Source organism: Pelodiscus sinensis, chromosome 27 (genome assembly GCF_052426305.1).
Source record: "Pelodiscus sinensis isolate ZL-2025 chromosome 27, ASM5242630v1, whole genome shotgun sequence".
NCBI classification, from domain to species: Eukaryota; Metazoa; Chordata; order Testudines; family Trionychidae; genus Pelodiscus; species Pelodiscus sinensis.
Window position 1 is genome coordinate 3,376,606 of NC_143078.1, and position 20,723 is coordinate 3,397,328.

The window sequence follows — 20,723 nt, forward strand, 5'->3', positions numbered from 1 at the left end:
AGAGGTAGCTGTTACTGTAGGGCAGTAGTTTTCAAACTAAGGGTGTGACCCAGTACCGAGTCTCGCTGCCGCAGAGGGATCAGGTGCACAGTGGGGGGCTAAGGCAGCTCCCTGCCTGTCCCACACTGCAGACTGCGCTGTGCCCAGAAGCAGTTGCAGCAGGCCCGGCTCCTAAGTGTGTACGTGAGAGAGCTCACAGGGCTCCGTGCACTGCCCCTGCCCTGAGCTCTAGCTCCGATCTCCCATGGGCTGGGAACCTGCTGTTGGCTGCTTCTGGGGGCAGCCTGGTCTGCGGGGCCAGGAGAGGCAGGAAGCTGCTTAGCCCTCTCTCTCCCCCGCTGCACAACTGACTGGGAACTGCTCCAGGCAAGCCCCTCCTGTCCCAGTCCTGCCTCCACCCCCCAAATCTGGAGCCTCCTCCTACTCTCCAAATCTCTCCTCCTCAGCCCCACTCTCATCAGGTTCTGTTGGGTCTTGGGCATCAACAATTTTCTTCAACTGAATCATGAGAAAAAAGTTTGAAAACCCCAGCTGTGAGGTGACGGCACTGGAAGCTGTCACTGCCAATGAAAAGGAATAGTTTAATGCATTAAAGGGTTTTGAAAGGGGCTGTTTAATTATGCAAAGTCCTCTCCTCTCTTCTGAGACCAGAGCTCTCCCCAAGGTGCAGTCCAACTAATTACAGCAGTACCAAGCCCCCTGGCTCCAGCAAGGTAACCCAGGGAGAAGGAATTGCTGGCAATAAACCGCAGCAGGAACCGGGGTTTCTCTAGACTTGTCTGGGTATGAGCATGGGGCCTGAGATGGAGAGTGCTATGCACCTGCAAATCCCATTGAAAACAGCCCTGCTGCAGACCAGAGCCAGGTACGAGAATTCTGCAGGCTGTCATGCACTGGGTGGTCCCTGTGATGGATTCTGAAGCCCGTATATCCCAATGGGATAAAACTAGGGAGAAAAGGCTTAGAGGTGGAACCCTCAATGTGTACATTTAGGGCAGAGATTGGGAACGTAAGACCCTGGCTTGCCTGGAGCCAGCCCCTGAGGCTTGGGGATCCCCCCAGCATTGGGGAGCCCACCCAACCCCCCCCCCTCCCCCCGCCATCATCCCGTGGGGCTGGAGCACACAAAATCTACTAGCCTAGGCCTCCGTAGGCTCTGGTATGCAAGAGGAATGTGGGGAGGGTCTTTCTTCTTCTCAGACGGGGCCCACATCGGTGAGGGGTTTTTTGCTATTGGGTTTTTTTGTTTGTTTTTGCTTCTTATTTGTGTGTGGCCCCTGACTGATTTTTCTGTGGTCAGCGGCCCCCAACCCACCAAAGGTTCCTCACCCCTTGTGAAGGGCCATTTCTTCTAATTTCCCCATCCCATTTATTACTGACTGACCTTCCGCTTTCTGAGGGTTTGTGGACACTTGCCATATCTGCTCGCGGTGAGCCCTTCCGAAGGCTAAGTGCATTCAGCCTCATCGCCTCAGGGCTCGCGTGCTGCTTCTGAACCGTAGACCTCACGTGTCTTGCTTTCAATAGCAAAGAAGTGTTGTCACGGTCACACAGTGCCAGTGCCCTCATGTCTGCAACACAGGGAGTCATGTGGCTTGCACTCAGGGTGTCGTCTTCTTCACATTCAGTGCAGCCAGCCACGACTGTGGGTTTGTTTGTTGTTCCCTGGCACTTTGAGCACTTGCCTAGTTGACTTGCAGCTGTCACAGAGCTTCCACAAACCTTCAGCAGAATCCAGGCCTTCCGTAAGTATGCTTTGGAGTATTCCAATTTAGTGAGTTCTGAACGTTTCATTTATTAGCCAGTGGCCTTTGCTTACAGCACTTCGACCCCACAAACTCAGGAAATGTGTTGCAGAAGCTTTGAAAGCTATCTTGTTCCATTACTAACATCCGGGAAAGGGCCAAATGCCCAAATGTAGTTAAGGGAAAGTACTATGCAGGAGGAATTCATTTTCTAAAGCAGTTCCCACACAAAACTATATTCCAAGATGTGTTACAGGGTTGAACAATATATGCAATCCAAGAGTATATAGGATAAATTAGGAAAAGCAGGGGAAAGAGCACTTTGGCAAGAAAAGACAGAAATAAACATCCTTGTGACTATTTTGTTTTTGCTGTTTTCTTCTGGAGAGGTTTGTTAGAAACAGCTTGTTCCCTGAATTACAGCCTTCATCTCCGTAGGCATGGAAAATGTGATGGCAGACAGAAGAGAAGACAAAGAGAGAAAATGGTGAAGAGAATATTTAACACTTGTTGTATGGCATCATCTTACCCCTGAGAAAGATGTCTGACAAGTCTGTCAAGAGAGATACCATTAGCATGTGTGATTTGCTGCCAAGTGGGTTTGAAATTTTCAAGAGGGTTGTCTGGTTTTTCAGCTGATTCGGGGCAGGCTGTCCTGAGAAGGTAGTCATCTTGCTGAGCATGAAAGGGAGGAAAATACAAGAGGCTAGCATTGAGACATGGCTACGCTCTGCTCCCATCCATCATGCTACAGGACAAGGAATGGTGATTGAAGAGGTAGATTTCAGGAGTGGAAGAAATACAGTAAAAGCTAGTGCTGGCTCACTTCTTTTCAACACAAAATTGCTTTCCAGCAGAAATGAAAGTGTTTTCTTGAAATTTTTTGTTTTGGTCGATGTTTTTCAGGGGTTTTGTTTTTAACACAACAATTAATCCACATTTTGAGTATTTTAAATGTTTCCCCATCCCCCTTCTTGCTTTCCATTTCCTCAGTGGAGGGAAGGGAGAGCAAGGGAGGAGGAACACTGAAAGTTATTGGAGGGTTTTAAAATATAAGGCATTTTTCTGACTGTCAAAAAAAAAAAAGACAACTGATTCATTGCTTTTGAATTTTTCTGAAACTAAGTAGCATTTTCCAGCCTTCTCTAGTTCAAACTCCTGCTCTCCGTTCCACAAACTGCATAGGACAGATGTCCCTAACCTCTCATTCCTGGGGAGGATTCAAACTGGTGAACCAGGGCTGAAAACTCATGTGCACATATTTGAACACTGACCCTATTCCCACTGCACATCTGCCCTAGCCCCAGGCAAACACCCCATTTTGCTACCAGCACTCATTAGTGGGTGGCGGTGCGGTGAGAAGTGAGCACCCTTACAAAACTCCCCCATCCTTTGGTGGTTCCTTAGTCACCCGTGTGAAAGGGTCTCCTCTCTGCTCCTGGCAGGGATGCAGCGCTGCACTTCCCAGATGGCTGATTCTGTATCGCCATTAGTAGGATTTGTAATGGTCGATGATGTCTGCTTCATCTCATAGAATCACAGAACACTGGAACTGGAGGGACCTTGAGAGATCATCAAGTCCAGTCCCCTGCACTCACGGCAGGACCAAGCACCATTTAGATCAGGGGTTCCCAACCTTTTTTGGTCCCCATACTCCCTTGGCTTTTAGTAAACCTTCCCATACCCCCTTTTCAATATGAGAGGAAATAAATTCTAGACTCTAGAATCCACAACTTTTTTCACTACCACTACTACTTTTGGAATATTTCAATTGGGATAATCTAGTTATTTACCAAATATTCCCCGTACCCCCTTGACAAGCTTCTCGTATCCCCTGGGGGTTCGCCTACCCCAGACAACTTTGAAGTAGGAATAAGAGCCTCCGGAAAAGGGCACTTTTTCCGGAGGATCGGGGCCAGTCTAGACGCTCTTTTCCGGCTTTTTTAAAAGCCGGAAAAAAGCGGCGGACATTTTTATTTAAATGCCGCGGGGGATATTTAAATCCCCCGCGGATTTCTCTACGACGACTAGTGAAATTTACATGCCCCTTCCAGAAAAGGGGCCAGTGTAGACGTAGCCCTAGTGTTTAACCACCCTGACAGGTAGGAAGTTTTTCCTAATGTCCAACCTAAATCTCCCTTGCTGTAGTTTAAGCCCATTGCTGCTTGTCCTATTCTTAGAGTTCAAGGAGAACAATTTCTCCTCCTCCTCCTTGTAACATTCTTTTAGGTACTTGAAAACAGCTATCATGTCCCCTCTCAGTCTTCTCTTTTCCAAACTAAACACGCCCAATTCCTTTAGCCTTCCCTCATAGGTCATGTTTTCTAGGCCTTTAATCTAGTTTTTGTTGCTCTTCTCTGGACTTTATCCAATTTCTCCACATCTTTCCTGAAATATGGTGGCCAGAACTGGACACAATACTTCAATTGAGGCCTAATCAGTGCAGAGTAGAGTGGAAGAATGACTTCTCGTGTCTTCTTACAGCACTCCTGTTCATGCATCCCAGAATCATGTCTGCTTTTTTTGCAGCAGTGAGTCAGGTGCCTGAAACTGTCTAAGCCTTGCCAAGACAAGCCACAGTTAACATGCTCAGCATAAAGTACCAAGGAACCTGGTATGAGCTCTTGTGATGCAGCAGGGGCTGTCTTTTTGTTCTATTTGGATAGCAGCTAGTACGGCGCCTCTCCTCTATGCTATAGCTGTGACACCTATGTGCCACAGTAATACAAATAATACATAATCATCATCATTTGGGGATATTGCAGTCAGCTCAAACAGAAGAAGCTAAATTCACTGGAGGAATTGCTCCTCAGGAAATATTTACCCAGCTTTCCGCTTACCCGTGGTAAAGCAAATCTCTTCTGTTTACTATGCAGACTCTTGCATGATGATAATTTGAGCCACCTGTTCTTCATCTAAGTGTAGGTGCTGAGACCGGACTCAGCATCACCTCTCAACGAAAGCAAGAATCAAGAGGCAGCTTTCCCCATTGTCCACTGGCTCCATCATCCGGCAGGCAGCAAGTTCATTTTCGTCCACATTAGAAGCATAAACTTCGTTAGCTATTGAGTCAGGACAATTAGGAGCCATTCTTGTCAGAACGTGTAACAATGCTGGAATGCAAAAAACAAGGGTCGCCATGACAACCTTAGAGCTTTCTGCTGACAAATTGGAGGCCCACACAGAATGTGAGGCGGGTTTCTCCCTGGGTGTTCAACGATGCACGGCGAAGTGGGGGGCAGTTTTTTGTTGCTATTCTGATAAGAACATGGGATGTGCTAGTTGCTCCCAGGACAGAAGGGTCCATCTTTTGGGACCCGTTTCCTCCTCTCATTGAGTGTGACCCCAGGGCCAGCATTGCAACTATTTCCCCTTTGGAAGGCGAAGGGAGGAGACACGGAAAGAAGAGAGGCAGAAACTAGAGCTGCTATGTGCGGTGAATAACAGCTGCTCTGACAGACCGGGCGACTCTGGAGCAAGTCTTATCCACCTGTAACTGGTGCTCTTTCAGTGAACTGCCCACACCTGTACCGCTCTCTCTCTTTTATGTAGCTCTTCCAGAAGAGTCAGTGTGACCAGCAATGCACACAAAATGTGCGCCCTCAATAGGGATCCGCCAGCGCAGGATTCTCCGCTAAATAAGAAATGCCCTGTAGCGTTGCGCAGCCCAAGGGTCAGTCATTCCATGTCTGCTTCTTCCGGGAAGGGTTTGACCTGGCAGAGGAAAGCTCCAGTCCCTAGAGCAGACTGTGTCAGACCCTCTCCACCACACGCTCATCTTAGAGTCCCCTCTGCCGTTCCACAGCTTTTTTCAGCCAGGTCCAGTCACAGTAGCTGTACTGGGGCAGGCAACTGTCATGTTAGCATGGGATGAGATGAATAGATCCCAGGACACGGCTATACTGGGAGGAACAGGGGTGTACGAGAGCTTGCCACCAAAGAAATGAGAGAACCCCTCCCCCGCATTTCTAAGACAACATGTTGTCATGGTGGGCAGCAAAAGGCAGCTGAGGGTTTGCATTTGGTTCCTTCAGCGAGAGGGTCGGATGTCCAGATAACTTTGCGCACAGACACTTGAAATCTGTTGGCGTCATTGCCAGGCTGGGGGACGAAGTAATTTTCTGGAATTCAGTTCTCATGAGGCCTCCCCGCCTCCCTTCTTAGCTTTTCTTAGTCTTTTCTTAGCTTTGTCACCTCCCCCATCTCAGCAAGGAGGGCCAGAAAGAGAAAAGACAAAGAATGCTGGCCTGGCAGAGACACTCGCTCTCCATGGCTGGGTCAGACCCGTTGAGCACAGTCCACATTGGGGGAACACTGGGGGATTGGAATTCATTACAGTGAACAGAAGTAAGAAGGCACATAGCTCCCCTTCCTCTTCCTGGCTCAGGCAAGCCGCAAGCCCCGTAGCGGCCGCAATAAGAATCCTCCCTCCCCTGCCCCGCACTGTTTCAGTCCACTTGCAATCAATGGCTACCCTGAGGGATTGTGGTATGCTCACCTACACTCTGTCGATCTGTGGGCAGGGCTGGGATTCATGTGAAAGACGCTCTGGAAGCAAGATTCAGAAAGCTGCAGAAAGAGATGACTGACACACACATAGTCATCGCCCTGTGCTTGTCAGAGTCAGGCAGAAACTTCAGTTGTCCTAATGGGAAAACAAATGCAGTAGCTGCACTATTCATAATGCAGTAAAGTATGCAGCTGCTTTCGAGAAGACAGTTAAGTGAAAAGTGTCACTGGTTTGGGGACAGATCCTGGCAACCTGATTCATGCAGAATAGTACAGGTTGAACCTCTCTAGCCTGGCACTTTCTGGTCTGGCAACATCCATGGTCCGGCGTGATTTTAGTGAGCTGGATGTCCACTTATCATGGGTGGACACACTGATCATGGGTGTGGTCAAATTTCCTGCCGCCCCCCTAAAGTTTCTTTACAGCCACCGGTCCTGGCTCTCAATGTTTTGTGCTGTTACTTAGCTCTAATTTGCCTCTAAATGTCTTCTAACAGCCCAGCAAGCAGTGGAAGTGTTGGTGATGCTGCTAGACAATACTGACCTCCTGTGGTTCAGAAAATTCTCTAGTTCGGCATCAGTCAGGTCCCAAAGGTGCCAGACTTGTGAGGTTCAACCTGTATCTTACTTCTTGAACAATCCCATTGATATCAATATTCAAGGAGCCAGGCACTATGCAGTGTAAATACGTAAGGCAGAATCCAGCCCTGATTTATTACAGTTCTTGTGTAGCCTGGAAGGAAACAAGAAATATCATATAATTGCTGAGGACTGTTTAAAGTTCCATATGTTAAATGCACTCAAATCTTTCTCTCTAATCAGTCACTCTGTGCTTAGTGGAAAAGCTGAGGCCCACTTAATTCCATAGTCTGTGTATTGTTCTATAAATAGATTGCAAGTCGTGTCCTTCTGCGTTGGAAAAGATTAAACGATACTCTGCATTTGATACGATGCTCTGTTGCTTTAATAGAGCCAAGGGTAAGATAAGATTAAAAGAATCACAAAGGAGTGGAGGGGAATCTTTCATCTGTGGAAGGCAATGAAGAGATGGAAAATAAGATAAAGGTCTGACTCTAAGTGGCTCTATCAAATTATATAGGAGTATAATGAGCTCGACACAATTTAATTTCCATATGCAGCTCTACTGCAGCTCACCCAAAGCAGTAAAGAGTGAATGTTTAAACCTGTCTCAAAAACTGGTTCAATGTAAAGATTTGAAGTGTTCACAGGAAAATTCCATTTTTTTCCCTAAGACAAAAAGTCAGAATAACAAAGAGATGAGTTGTGTAGGCAATACACTTGTTCCCCTCCGTCACTTCATTATAACCGTGCTGTCTGGCTGTTGCAACATTAAGATGGTTCCAGGACTGGCATGATAATAACTGGCTATTATGATAGGGGACATTTGCTTTCTAAACAGTTATTGTTCCTCTCAACACATGTAACAGTAGCAATTCATAACTTCGCCCTCCAGCCTGTTTTCCAGCTTCATTTAAGGTGTCATATCAGCTTCTCAGCATCCTAAGTAGAACAGATAATCGGTGTGTGCACTCCACGCCACATGCGATAGCTTCCTTGAATTTCTTGGCTTTTTTCCTTTTTATTTTTGCACAGTCCTCTAGTCTCCAGCTGCAACAGGGAAATGACAGCAGTAGGTCAGAGCCTCAGCTGAAGTTATCGGAGCTTTGCTGGCTTACACTATGGCTACGTCTAGACTACGAGCCTCTTCCGCAAGAGGAAATGCAAATGGAGCACTCATTTGCATATGTTGTGCTCTCATTTGCATTTCCGCTTCCTTTTCATTTTGCGCAAGAGGTTTTTGCACAAAAAAGTGCTGTGTAGACAGCACCTTTTGTGCAAAACCCCCTTTTGGTAAGAGCCGTTATTCCTCTACACAGCGTTTTTTTGTGCAAAAACCTCTTGAGCAAAAGGGAAAGGAAGAGGAAATGCAAATGAGATGCACGGTATGCAAATGAGCACTCCATTTGCATTTTCTCTTGTGGAAGAGGCTTGTAGTTTAGACTTAGCCTATTGATCTGACCCTTTATTTTTCCAGAGAGCCATGTGAACTCTGGTCTCCAGCTAAGGAGAAAGGAAGTCTTCGACACATTTCTTTCTGTTTCAATATTAATCATAGAATCAACGAATTCTAGAACTGGAAGGGACGACAAGAAGTCATCAAGTCCAGTTCTTTCCCTCACGGCAGGACCAAGCATCACTTAGATCATCCCTGACAGGTGTTTATCTAACCAGCTCTTAAGAATCTCCAGTGACGGAGTTTGAACAACCTCCCTAGGCAATTTATTCCAGTGTTTAACCACCCTGACAGTTAGGAATATTTACCTAATGTTGAACCTAACCCTCTCTTGCTGCAACATAAGCCCATTGTTTCTTGTGCTATCCTTAGAGGTCAAGGAGACTATTTTTCCCCCTCCTCCTTGTAACAACCTTTTAGTTTCTTGAAATCTGCTCTGATGTCCCCTCTCAGTCTTCTCTTTTCTGGACTAAACAAATGGAACTCTTTCAAGTCTTCCCTCATTGCTGATGTTTTCTAGACCTTTAATCACTGTTGTTGCTCTTCTCTGATCTATATCCGATTTCTCCACATCTTTATTGAAATGTGGTGCCCAGAACTGGACACACTACTCCAACTGAGGCCTAATAAGTGCAGAGTTGAGCAGAATGACTTCTTGTGTCTTGCTCACAACACTCCTGTTCATGCATCCCACAGTAATGAAAGACCTGAATGTTGTTGCAGACTAAGGTCATTTTAAGAAAGGCTTAATATAATGAAAGCAATACAAAAAAGCCTGTACTTTCCATCTCCTGTATACTCGGATACCCTAGCTAGGGTGGCAGAAGCTGTTGCTTTCTCAATCCCCAATCTTGTTTGGTACATTTTTTTCTATATGCAAAGAGCAAACCTAGAATTTCTATCTAGAATACAGATGCAAGCCTCAATTCTGATCCAGAGAGCTGCAGAACAGAACTACAGACCCTTAAAGCACACAGAAGGGAATCTGGCCCTTACTGGCTTTCATACTATGTTGTGGTGCTAGAAAACCACATCTTAAAAGCCTTCATTGGGTTATCTTTGATGATGACTTTCTTTTAGATCCAAAAAAAGAATTTAACAAAAATTATTGTGCGAGTAGCTCAATGCAGCGCTCATGAGTGTAGACACCAAGAGTGCTATAGATATTCAAACCATTAATTATTTAGAGGGGGAAATGTGTGAGCAGCTGTTAATTAGCCAGTGTAGTTCTATTTTCTGCCAAGAACATTCTTGGTGTGGTGTTAGCTGATAAAATTAGATGGGATGGATAATGCTAATAACAGCTCCCAGCCCAGTGGGAAGGGAGTAGGACTGGCAGTAGGACTCCAACACACAAGACTTGACATCCTCTGCATGTTTGGGATGGTTACAAAAGACGCAACTGTTGGTGCCAATGTTATAAAGAGCTTTCTTTTAGACCTCAGGGTATTGTGCTTCAAGCCATACTGTAAGAAGGAGTGTATCTTCCCAATCAAGGGCACAGAAAATCTGGAAGACCACAGGTATCTGTCAAGTAAGATTTATGTCGGAGAATAAAATCATTCTCTCCTAGAATATATGGAAATCAACAAGAACAATGAATAGGTACTTTCCAAACATGCAATCCAGTAAGAGTGTTTTCTTATCATAGAATCACAGAATCATAGACTATTAGGGCTGGAAGAGACCTCAAGAGGTCATCATAGAATCCCAGGGCTGGCAGAGCCCTCAGGAATCATCCAGTCCAACCCGCTGCCCAAAGCAGGACCAACCCCAATTCAATCATCCCCGCCAAGGTTTTATCAAGCCTCACCTTAAAAACTTCTAGGGATGGAGATTCCACCATCTCTGTAGACAACCCATTCCAGTGCTTCCCCACCTTCCTAGTGTGTGTCTATATAGCAGTGTTATTTCGGAATAACTGACTTTATTCTGAAATTATGAAGAGTGTATCTACACAGCAAGCCATTATTTTGAAATAATGGGGAGCCGGAGGACTTTATTCCAACTCCTGTAGCCCTCATTTCACGAGGAGTAAGGGAAGTTGAAGGAAGAGTGCTCTTCCTTCGACTTCCTGCTGGGTAGACAGCTCCAAAAGCCGAATTAAGCTATTTTGACTTGAGCTTCGCAATTGACGTAGCTGAAGTTGCATCGCTTAATTTGACTTTTGTCTTGCTGTGTAGATGTGCCCCTGGTGAAATAGTTTTCCCTAAAACTTCCTAATAGTCAGGGTGGTTCCATACTGGAATAAATTGCCTAAGGAGGTTGTGTAGTCTCCATCATTAGAGATTTTTAAGAGAAGATTAGACAAACTCCTGTCCTGCCGTGAGGGCAGGGGACTGGACTTGATGGCCTCTTGAGGTCCCTTCCAGTCCTATGCATCTATAGAAGATGAGATATTATTCCTTCGGATAGGCTGTGCTCCTGATTTTCTTCCGACTCCATTATTGACCTCTGTGGACAGCGTAGGAAGGTGACTGCCAGAGAACTGCCATCATGCAAGGCTTGTCTATGTAGATATATCTCCCCCCTCACCATAACATCCAAGCAGACCCACACAATGTTTTAGAAAAGCCATAGTATTCTCCCTGTGCTGTTCATTTTTGCCACATTGCCTCTTAACACTCCAAGGCCTAGGGAAAGAATCCACACCTTCGCTGACACCTGCCTTTCCGTCTGATCCCTGAGACAAATGCAGGCAGAGAGAAGCCAAATTAATTCTCTTAATGTGCAAATTGCTGTCCTATTATTGTTATTATTTCAAATGAATTATCTTCCAGATTTGGTAATATGCATGTTGAGCTCCTGTGGTTTCCTAGCAACTCTTGCTACCACCTCCACACTCACACACACGCCAGGGGGGCTGCTTTTTTCTTTTCTTCTCCGCTATAACTGTGCCCAGACAATTGCGATCCCAGGCCTTGCCTGACTGCCCTTTGAGAGTCATTAGGGCAGGCGAGATTAGGAAGGAAGGCACCTTCCCTAAAGGCATTAGCAGCAAATCAACCCAAATACATGGTCTTCCACTTGTCCAGGCCTGCTAGAGCCCTCCCTTACCTGCATGCGTGGGTCGGGGATGACACAATCAAGCCCACCAGTTTTTAAAATAGTATATGACAAAAGCTGCATTTAAATGCAAACCTAAATGCCTAGGGCTCCAATACTGAAGTCACTGAGGTTTTGTATGGATGCAAGAGATGCACACCATTCCTACCCACCCTGGCTAATAAGTATTGATGGACCTATCCTCCATGAATTTATCTAGCTCTTTTTTCAACCCAGTTAAAATCCTGGTCTTCACAACATCCCCTGTCAAGGAGTTCCACAGGTTGACTGTGCACTGAGTGAAGAAAAACTTCCTTTGGTTTGTTTTAAACCTGCTGCCTATTCATTTCATTTGGTGACCCCCACTGTTCTCAGCGGAAAGTCATTGCCTCTGGAATTCACTTCCCCACTTGGTCTGACCCAGCCCAAATCTGTCGGCCTTTGGAGCAGACAACACTATCTGCCATTGACTCAGGGCTGCCTATGGAGTGGGCAGCCTGGAGAGGATGAGGGTGGGGTCGGAGAGATCTGTTCACTGCATTTTGTGTGTATTGCACACATTTAAATCATGGCCCATGCACCGTCAGTCACTGGGGACAAGGCTGCCCTGGAGGGCACATGCTGGGTGCCAGGCTGGAACTCACTGTCCTCCAGCAACACCCGTAGCTAGTGCAGTGACTTCCTATCTTGCATGAACTAGAGCAGCCATGAGGCTGCTCACATTTGCCCCTACCTCTGGGTCCAACACGGAGCACAGCTCAGCTGGATGCCGGAGTCAGGGCATTTCCTGCCTGGAGAGGTGTGCCCAGGAACAAGCCTGGGCTTTGTTTTAAATTTCAGGCAGGAGGAGGCAGCCTGGACAACGCCCAGTGGTGGAGGGTACCCAGACCTGTGTGGAGACTGGAAATAGTTCACACGAGCATTTTAGGAGCATGCTCATAGGAATTGTGCCCTCTCCGGACTTTACTTTGAGTGTCAGGGTTGGCCAGAACCAACAGATCAATGTAAAATTCACCTATAACGGCCCGTTGCATCTAACTGCATGTGACAACACCGAGCATATCCTGTTTTCTATCCTGGAGCATGATTTACAGTCGGTGCTCACTCCCACTCCGGTGAAAGGAACACAGCTGACTAGGGGCAGTGGGGTTCCACAGGGCAGCACTTGGCCACAACAGGGTGAAATTCACTCTGATGCACAGGGTCTGTATTGTGCCTTTGCCAAGCCCTTCGTCGTGCCCCATCATGCTTACACACCCATGTCCTGCTGACCTGTAAGAACCATGGGGCTGACATGGGACATACATGATGACTAAGCCCTTTGCCTCAGCACAGAGGTGAATTTCACCCATAGACAAGATCGCAAGCACATCAGCCTTCGTAACTGTCCTTCATGGTCTACTCTTGGGCACGACTTCCTTCTCTCACTCTCCACTTTTTCCCAGCAATGGTTACTTGATGCCCCTCTGAAGATCTTTTAAATAACATCTACTCCCAACTCTGAAATCCAGGAGGCTTAATTATTTAGTGAGCTGGTGGCCCTGTTTCAAGGAGGAAGAGCAAACAGAGTCTCCGAGACGGACCATCCGCAGTCAGTGTAGCGTACAGCTATTAATATTTGATCTCCTGCTAGCCTGGAGGCAAAGGGAATAATGTTCATCGCAGGAGCCCAAGACTGAATCCACTTTGACAAATAACTGAACTGATAATGATAGCGGCAGAAGATGCGGATGGAACCTTTTGTGGTGCATCTGAGAAGGAACCATTGGGGATCCTTGCTGCAGCAAAGGAACTGACATTTTGTCCGGAGCGCAGAGGAAATACATCCTCTGTCATCACTGTCAATGGAAAGACAGAGATCACTGGGCCAAAGTTACTCCTACTGCAACTCAGGGGAGGGATGCCCCACACCCTTTGCGAAAGTCAAGGAAAATGTACAAAGAGGCTTGAGTGTATATGAAGTAACTTGTGTTTGAGGGCTTATCCATTCATCCTCCCTGGTCTTTCTCACGTGAACAGAGAACAGCAATACCCCAAGTCCATACAATTCGATGTTTATGGGGGTTAGCTTCCAGCAATCATGATCCTCATTTCCTTTCCTTTCTTCCCCTCTTCCCTTGTGTTTTCCCTCCCACCCCCACTCCCTCTTACTTCCTCTGTGTCCCTAATATATATAGCAATATTTTCAGGTATACTTAAACCAATCATTCCACTGAAATTTAACTAACCAACCCTAAGACATTGGCACATGATTTATCTAGCCAATTATATCCCTCCACCTTCATTGGTTTACACCAAACAAAATTAATTATACAGGAGACAGATAGAATCAAAGAACCAGACAGCACCAGACAGATAAACAATGGCTGGGGATTGGGTCCCTGCCAGACAGACGTCTATCAACCTAAGTTTCTAGGCTCTTCCCTTTATCTGTTGGCCATAGATCTCAGCCCCAAATTGTTGGAATGCGCCTTCCTTCAATAGGAATGTTTTGGACTAGTTTGGAATGTGCCAAAAGCCTTAGCTTACGAATAAGGTCTCAGACCCTTTCACAGGCAGGCCTGAATATCGACATCCTAACAACCTGGTGGAAAGCAGGTGCAATGCTTGTAGTGCAAAGCGATGATCCAGCAATTGCAGTGGCCCCTTGAACATGCCTGCCGCATTTTTAGGAAGAGAGGTTTATTGGGCTCCCAAATTGTGTGGAATTGTGGATCCCAGTCATGCTCACTCCCACGTCCAATTCAGATTTGTCCCAGGGCAGCATACTTCTTGATGGTAGCATCGCCAAGAAGTACATCTCATCAGTGTTTGAGGGTCAGTTTTCCTGGCTTCTCTCTTCTTCCCAAGTCAGACAATTCCTGCCAAGACTTCTATAACGCTCAGTGCCGTGCGGCTGTCATGGTTACTGTCATTAAAATGCTTAACAGGACAGGAAAAGGATGTGAGGAAGGAGAAACCCAGGAAAGAGAGGCCATCTTCGACTCACGGACTTTAAGGTCAAAAGGGACCATCATGATTATCTAGTCTGACTTCCTGCACATTGCAGGCCAGAGTCATGCATAAATCCTCTCATGGTGTCAGATCGCACGTTGTGAACTAATCTGCTGCCGGCTTGTGGTACAAGAACACTGGGTGATAGCTTAGATGGATGGTGACTAACGGCAGTTCTACCATTGGTTTCAGGGGATCCAGGATTTCACCAATCAATGTTGAGCTTTAATGTTAAAAGTGTGTGTGGGGGGGAGGAGGCGGATCCTTGGAAATGTGGCCAGGATTTAGAAATGTGATTCTTGGATACTTTTGGATACTTCCATTTTTGGATGCTCAAATGGGCTCATGGGGAACATCCACCCACTGAAAAAAGGTGCATCAACCTGGACGCTCAAAATTACTAATCCCTTGTGAATCTCATGGTCTGTGTCTTTGCACTGAATAGCACCGGGCACATGTGTTTGCTCGGGAAATGGTTTGTGTGCACAAATGAAAGTTCATTAGGTTAAGCAAACCTTTCAAACACAGAGCGTTTGAGTCTCTCATGCATATACAGTAATACACTTTCTAGAATCATTATGCACTGTGGATCCATCACAGGTATTTATCGCTTGGCTTTACTCTTGCTACAGTGTATGTCCATTAACCACCACTAATTAGAAAGGAAAGCCTAGTGATCTCTGTATTTAAAAGATCATGCAGTATTTTAAGACCCGACTAAAAAGTAATTTGAATAGTGTTGATTATTTCATGTCTTTACCTTTATTGGAACTTGAGCAATAAATACTGGATTAACAACTTTTTTAAAAAAAATAAAAGCAAATCCCTTCACAGAGACAGCATTTGAATAGACAAATGAGAAAGAGTTAAAAGCTGTTTGATCACCTAATGATAGAATCTCATTGAGGCTTTAAATGTTTACATTAACTCTGTGCTACTTTTCAATAATGTAGTTCAGTCCTCTAACTAGAAATGATAGGGTCTGTAGATAAAAATGGGCCAAGCAGGGGTAACTTATTACAAGAAAGAAAACATTCGATAAATAGATCTTTTCTTCCTTTTTGAATAACTTATTTGTTGCTGCAAAGAGATTTCTATCTATCTATGAGGGCATATATTTTTCTGGAGAAAATTATTCTTTTATTACCATATATCCAAGTTAAAAATCATGCACTGCTGCCAGATGAGAGAAGGAACAAAGTGTTTTTTACAGTTTCAAAGGAGAGGCTAGATAGATAACATAAGAACAAGCGGTCACCAAATAAAATGAATAGGTGTCAGGTTTAAAACAAACAAAAGGAAGTTTTTCTTCATGCAACACATAGTCAACTTGTGGAACTCCTTGCCAGAGGATGTTATGAAGACCAGGACTTTAACAGGGTTCAGAAAAGAACTTGATAAATTTATGACTGGGTAGGAATGGTGTCCCTAGCCTCTGTTTGTCAGAGACTGGAAATGGATGAGAGGAGAGGGATCACTTGATGATTTCCTGTTCTGTTCACTCCCTCTGGGGCATCTGGCATTGGCCACTGTGGGCAGACAGGACACTGGGCTAGATGGACCTTTGGTCAGACCTAGTATGGCCCTTCTGATGTTCTTATGTTTATGTTAGAGAGAGAGAGAGAATTATTGATCTATGACCATCAGCTCATAGATGGAGTATATTAATAATCTGCCCTGTTATATGTACTTCTTTTTTCAGTCTCCTATTAACGGTTGGATCTCCCTGGTTCCGCACCCTCAGGACATGAGCAGTCCCAAACCAGGGAATTTATCAGACCAGGAAAGGTCAATGCTCCCCTGCCAGCTGCCAGCCTACATCTGGGTTTCTTTTCTGGCTGCCAGGATCTGGCTCTCCCTCCTGCTGCAGACCCAGATGGGGCTCTTGCTGTTGGCCACTGAGTTCAGGTTCCCCAGGCCGGGGTCCTCCATCCGCCAGAGGCCCCACTGTTGCCTGGGCTTCCCAGCTGCCACCATTGTGGGAATCCTGGCTGGCTCCTATTTCCGGCCTCTAGGGCTCTCGTGGTTCCATAAGTTGGGGTGCACTGCTCAGCTCTGGCAATGTTCCCAGGGAGCTGTGGTGGTGGGGCTGCCCCCCTCCAGCACTGTGGCCAAAGGCTAAGGGGAGAAGTTTGGGATGGGGAAGGGCAACTCTCTTCCTGGTGCGACTGCCCCCTTGTGGTCACTCTGCATTATAACTGTCCCCCTGCACTCGGTACCCCCAGTGATCATTGTGGAGTATCACTGTCCCATCCCTCCCCTTCTGTGTTATGGAAACCAATCCCATTCCAGGTACTTCCCATTGTCCTTGCACAACCAAACCCAGACCTTGACTTTGCTTTCAGTTAACATAAGAGGAAGCTGCTGTACCAAAGTTGGTGCTCCTAGCACTTAGCACTTTTGAGTAGGTAGCAACTGACTCTTTAAGGGAAGCTATCACTCGGTTGTGAGCAGTCGGCTCTGGTAATGTCTTGAGTCCTCCGATTTCCTTATGTCCATCATTTGAGTTTTACAAACTGGGTTGCAGGAAGGAAGTGCAAAGGTTCTGTTGGGCGTTGATCTTCTCCCAGCCATAAATTCCTTGTTGTTTCATCTCTCTGACTATTCAGGTTCCATGAAAACTTTCTTTTCAGTTTTCCCCTATTTTAGCAAAGCAGGGACAGCTGGCTTGGTGTGTGAAAGTAAAAATATGTTCATAAATCTTGTTTCTCTTCACAGAAAGCCCGGCTTGCAAGGATACGAGTGGCCAAAACTGGCAGTTCCAGTGCTTATCTTCACAGCAAGCGCAATGGCCTGCTGAACGAAGCTTTGGAGTTGACGGTACGTGCCGAGAAAATAATCCCTTTCACGCTGGAGTTTGAAAAGTTCTCCATCCCAATCAAACCCTGTTTGGGTTGTTCCCCCCTCCACAAAGACATACCTAATTGCTTGTTATTCAGTGTGACAGCTTCACATGTTGAGTTGTGCTACACTATAATTACACAACAATCTACTGTATAGGCTATATATGTAGAGGCAGCTGGAATTCAGCTGCAAAGTTGGAGAGGGAGGGAGGGATTTTCTGGGGCTCTTTCTTGAGCTAGGAAAGAATCCATCCTGCTAACAATGGCAGAATGACAGCATTAGTGTGTGTTGAAGCCACTGGAGCTGTCCCCATTTATCTGCGGTAAGATTCCAGCTCTCCAGGACACTTTTGTTATCTTTAATAAGGAGTCGCCTGTTTAAAAACACCTATCTACATTCATAAGTGTGCCACACCATATTAACAAGTGCCATGCTGTGCACAAGTAGCTCGGTAAGATCTTGCTAATTGTTACATTACTAATCCATAGGCTGGATGATACACAACCCGACACCTTTGCCAGAGCATGAGTGCGCACACACTCGCACCAGTGTGCACACACACACACAAAACAGGCTCACTCTCACCCTATTTCTCAGTGAAGAGACAGCACTATATGGCTGCATACTGCAAGCCAGCAGCTCCAATAGTTTAACACACTATGTTGTGGAGCACTCACTAGCATGCTCGGACATACCACACGCCATTCAGACCCACCACTGCCAAAACAAGATTTCTGGTAATGCACCGTTCTTAAATATCCTTCTTAAAAATCATATTTGTTTCCCCGGGGGCTTGACCTGGCAAGGGGCCAGCAGCTGTCAGTGCTGTTTGTCCTTGACTTGAGTTGAGGGTGCTTAACCCTTCAGCTCAGCCCAGAACTACCAGTGGCTTGAAAGCCACATCATGCCAGGAGTTGTCCTGGGAGGCTGTGGGATTCAGAGATCCCTGTTTGGGGCACAGGGGAGCCAACAGCCTTGCTGGACCCCTGGGCAAGGTGGGGCGGCTGACTCCGCTCTCCAGGAAGAGGCGGGGCCCAGCACTCGGTACTACCCACACCGTGACGCCTTCCCCCCCCTCATCCCTTAGCGCTGCCTGGAGTGGGCCTCGTGCTGCCTTCCTCCCCGCCCCCCAGGCAGCCCTAAGAGCCACCCGGAATGCACCACATGGTGCTCCAGAGGCAATTTAAAGGGCCTGGTGCTCCGGGCGCTGCTGCTGCTGCTGCAGAAGCAGTGACAATGACTGGGAGCCCCGGGCCCTTTCGAATTGCTGGGCCCCGAGACAGTTACCCCCTTTGCCCTCCTGTGGGCAGGCCTGCGGGGACATGACTCCTTCATACTCGCTTCTCATTCTGGCAGCGGGGCTAGTGATTTGCTGCTTAGTGGGAGACGGAACCAACCCCCACCCACCTGCTCTTGGGCAGTGGGCATTGAGGAAGCCAGCTGCATCTGCTGTCCTCTGCCCCTTTGCCCCCAAGCTTGATGCAGACCAAGTCCCAGTCTTGTCTTGGTTCCGTCCTTTGCTCTCCCACTAATGGTTCTCTTGGCCAGGGTGTGCCACCGAGGATCTGCCATCTCTGGGAAACCCCCCGTCATATGTATGCTAGGCTCATAACCTGCTGCATACTCTGCACTGCCACACACACACACATTATTTCACACCCCTCACAGTGGTCGACTCTCGTGATTTTACTGCTCATCTTCCCGCTCAGTGCATTTGTCCAATCCCCAGCCCCTGGAGTCAGGTGAATATATCGCAAGTGTCTCTTAACAAAACACCCTTCTAGCCCCTCCTGCTTGCAAAGACGAGCCAGGGAAGGTGAACCCTAAAGACTCAAGAGCTAGTAAGCAAATAAAACAGAAACTGACATTTATTCTTATCAAAAAAATGTTGTGATGTTGAGCCCATCTCACGATTTTGGAACAGCTGAGTTGGGCAGTGCTGCTCTTCTGCAGCTACAGAGGAGCATGGGAGGAGAAAAAGCCAGCACCTTGCAGAGTGGGTGAGTCACTGACATGATACGAAGGGACTGAGGAGGTATTCCTGACAGCATTAGCCCTGAAATGATCACAAGCTCGCAATTACTGGATTGCGAGAAAGAAGACCCGAGGGCTGTCCAGCAGGAGAGGAAACTATCACAGCTCTTGTTCTTTTCAGCACGGCGGTTTTATTTTTAATAGCAAGGTATCTGGAGGCTAATATTAGCTATTCATGAGAAAGGAAAGTTTTAAGTGCGTCAGATTGCTCGGCACAATCAGTGGAAATGAGAGAAGGGTGCTACATGAAAGCCAACTCAAAACCCGAGCAGGAATTAACACATTGTGTGGGTTTAATTTTAAATAAATCAGGCCGGGGCACACATAGGAAATAGAAACTGCAAAACTGAGCCTGGAGAGCCACCTAACGCTGTGTTCTTGCATCTGTACGCTGGACCTCATCCTGCAAACCCTTGCTGCTTTGCTTGGGGCTGCCCAATGGGAGCGTTCAAGGCAGCGAGGGCTTGCAGGGATAAACCCTTTGCTTGTACTTAGTTCTGGCCAAGTCTGAGAGAACAATTGCCACCATGAAAGTGGAGAGACGGGCTTTAGGATTTGGAATACAGTATCCCTGTGTTGTTGCCTGAGCCAACAGTTATCTGAATTCAGTGGGGGCTGGATCAGGGACATAGGAATCACTGTGCCCATTAGACGGTGCATGGGCTGTGCTGCCCCGTGATTCTACAGGCAGCCCCGTTGTTCAGGGAGGCTACTTACAGAGTAAGGATGTGGCTGGATGGGAGTAAAGGCTGAAGAATCCGGCCATGAGCTGCCGTGATGTCTTTTCAAGGTGATTCCCAGGCAGTGTACTGCATCAGACACTAGACCGGGGTGCCCAAGAGCTGGCTTCTGTCACTGACTTGCTGTGTCACTCCATTTCCCCACCTCTACAAGAGGGACAATGGCGTGTAGCACCCTTTGCAGACAGCACTGTGAGCTCCAGAGGAAAATGGCTCTAGAAGCACTAAGCCGGGGTGGGGAACGTAAGGCCCGGGGGCTGGATGTGGCCCCCGGCTTGCCTGGATCTGGCCCCAGAGGCTCAGGGCTTCCCCTGCCCCCAGTATTGGGAAGCCAGTGCTGGAGCTCCAGCCCCTCCACTGCCCCATTGCGGGCCTGAAGCTCACAAAATCTACTAGCCTGGGCCCCCTAGACTCTGTGTGTGAAGGGTGGTTTGAGGAATGTCTTTCTCCCTCTCAGTCAGGGGCCATGCCAGTGAGGGTTTGGGGGGCGGGGGCATTTCTTCTCACTCGTGTGCAGCCCGACTGATTTTTCTGTGGGTCAGCGGCCTCCAACACAAAAAGGTTCCCCGCCCTAGCACTAAGCAAATCTGAGAGCTAAGTTCTCATGTTTGTCAAAACCCAACCCAACCACCGGGGGCATTTTGCCACCTCAGCGGAGCGACTATCCATGTCAGAATCCAATTCCCTGCTCACAAGCCTTCCTTGCTCCCCCAGGCCGTTTCTCTCCCGCTCTGCAAAGGTCCCCAGCCCCTAATGACAGTGACGCCTTCTGAAAAT

General features: G+C 47.1%; 1 protein-coding gene and 1 long non-coding RNA gene across 2 annotated transcripts in view; one reads left to right on the forward strand and one right to left on the reverse strand.

The window, feature by feature from the left end:
* Positions 1-20,723, forward strand: part of KCND3 (potassium voltage-gated channel subfamily D member 3) — a 250,682-nt gene that overhangs the window by 205,340 nt on the left and 24,619 nt on the right. The window contains exon 4 of the mRNA XM_075910074.2: positions 17,047-17,148. Coding sequence (XP_075766189.1) covers positions 17,047-17,148 — 102 coding nt within the window. The remainder of the gene's footprint in view (positions 1-17,046; positions 17,149-20,723) is intronic.
* LOC112545088 (uncharacterized) overlaps positions 1-20,723 on the reverse strand; it is a 99,023-nt gene that overhangs the window by 76,061 nt on the left and 2,239 nt on the right. The gene's annotated exons all lie outside the window — the stretch shown is intronic.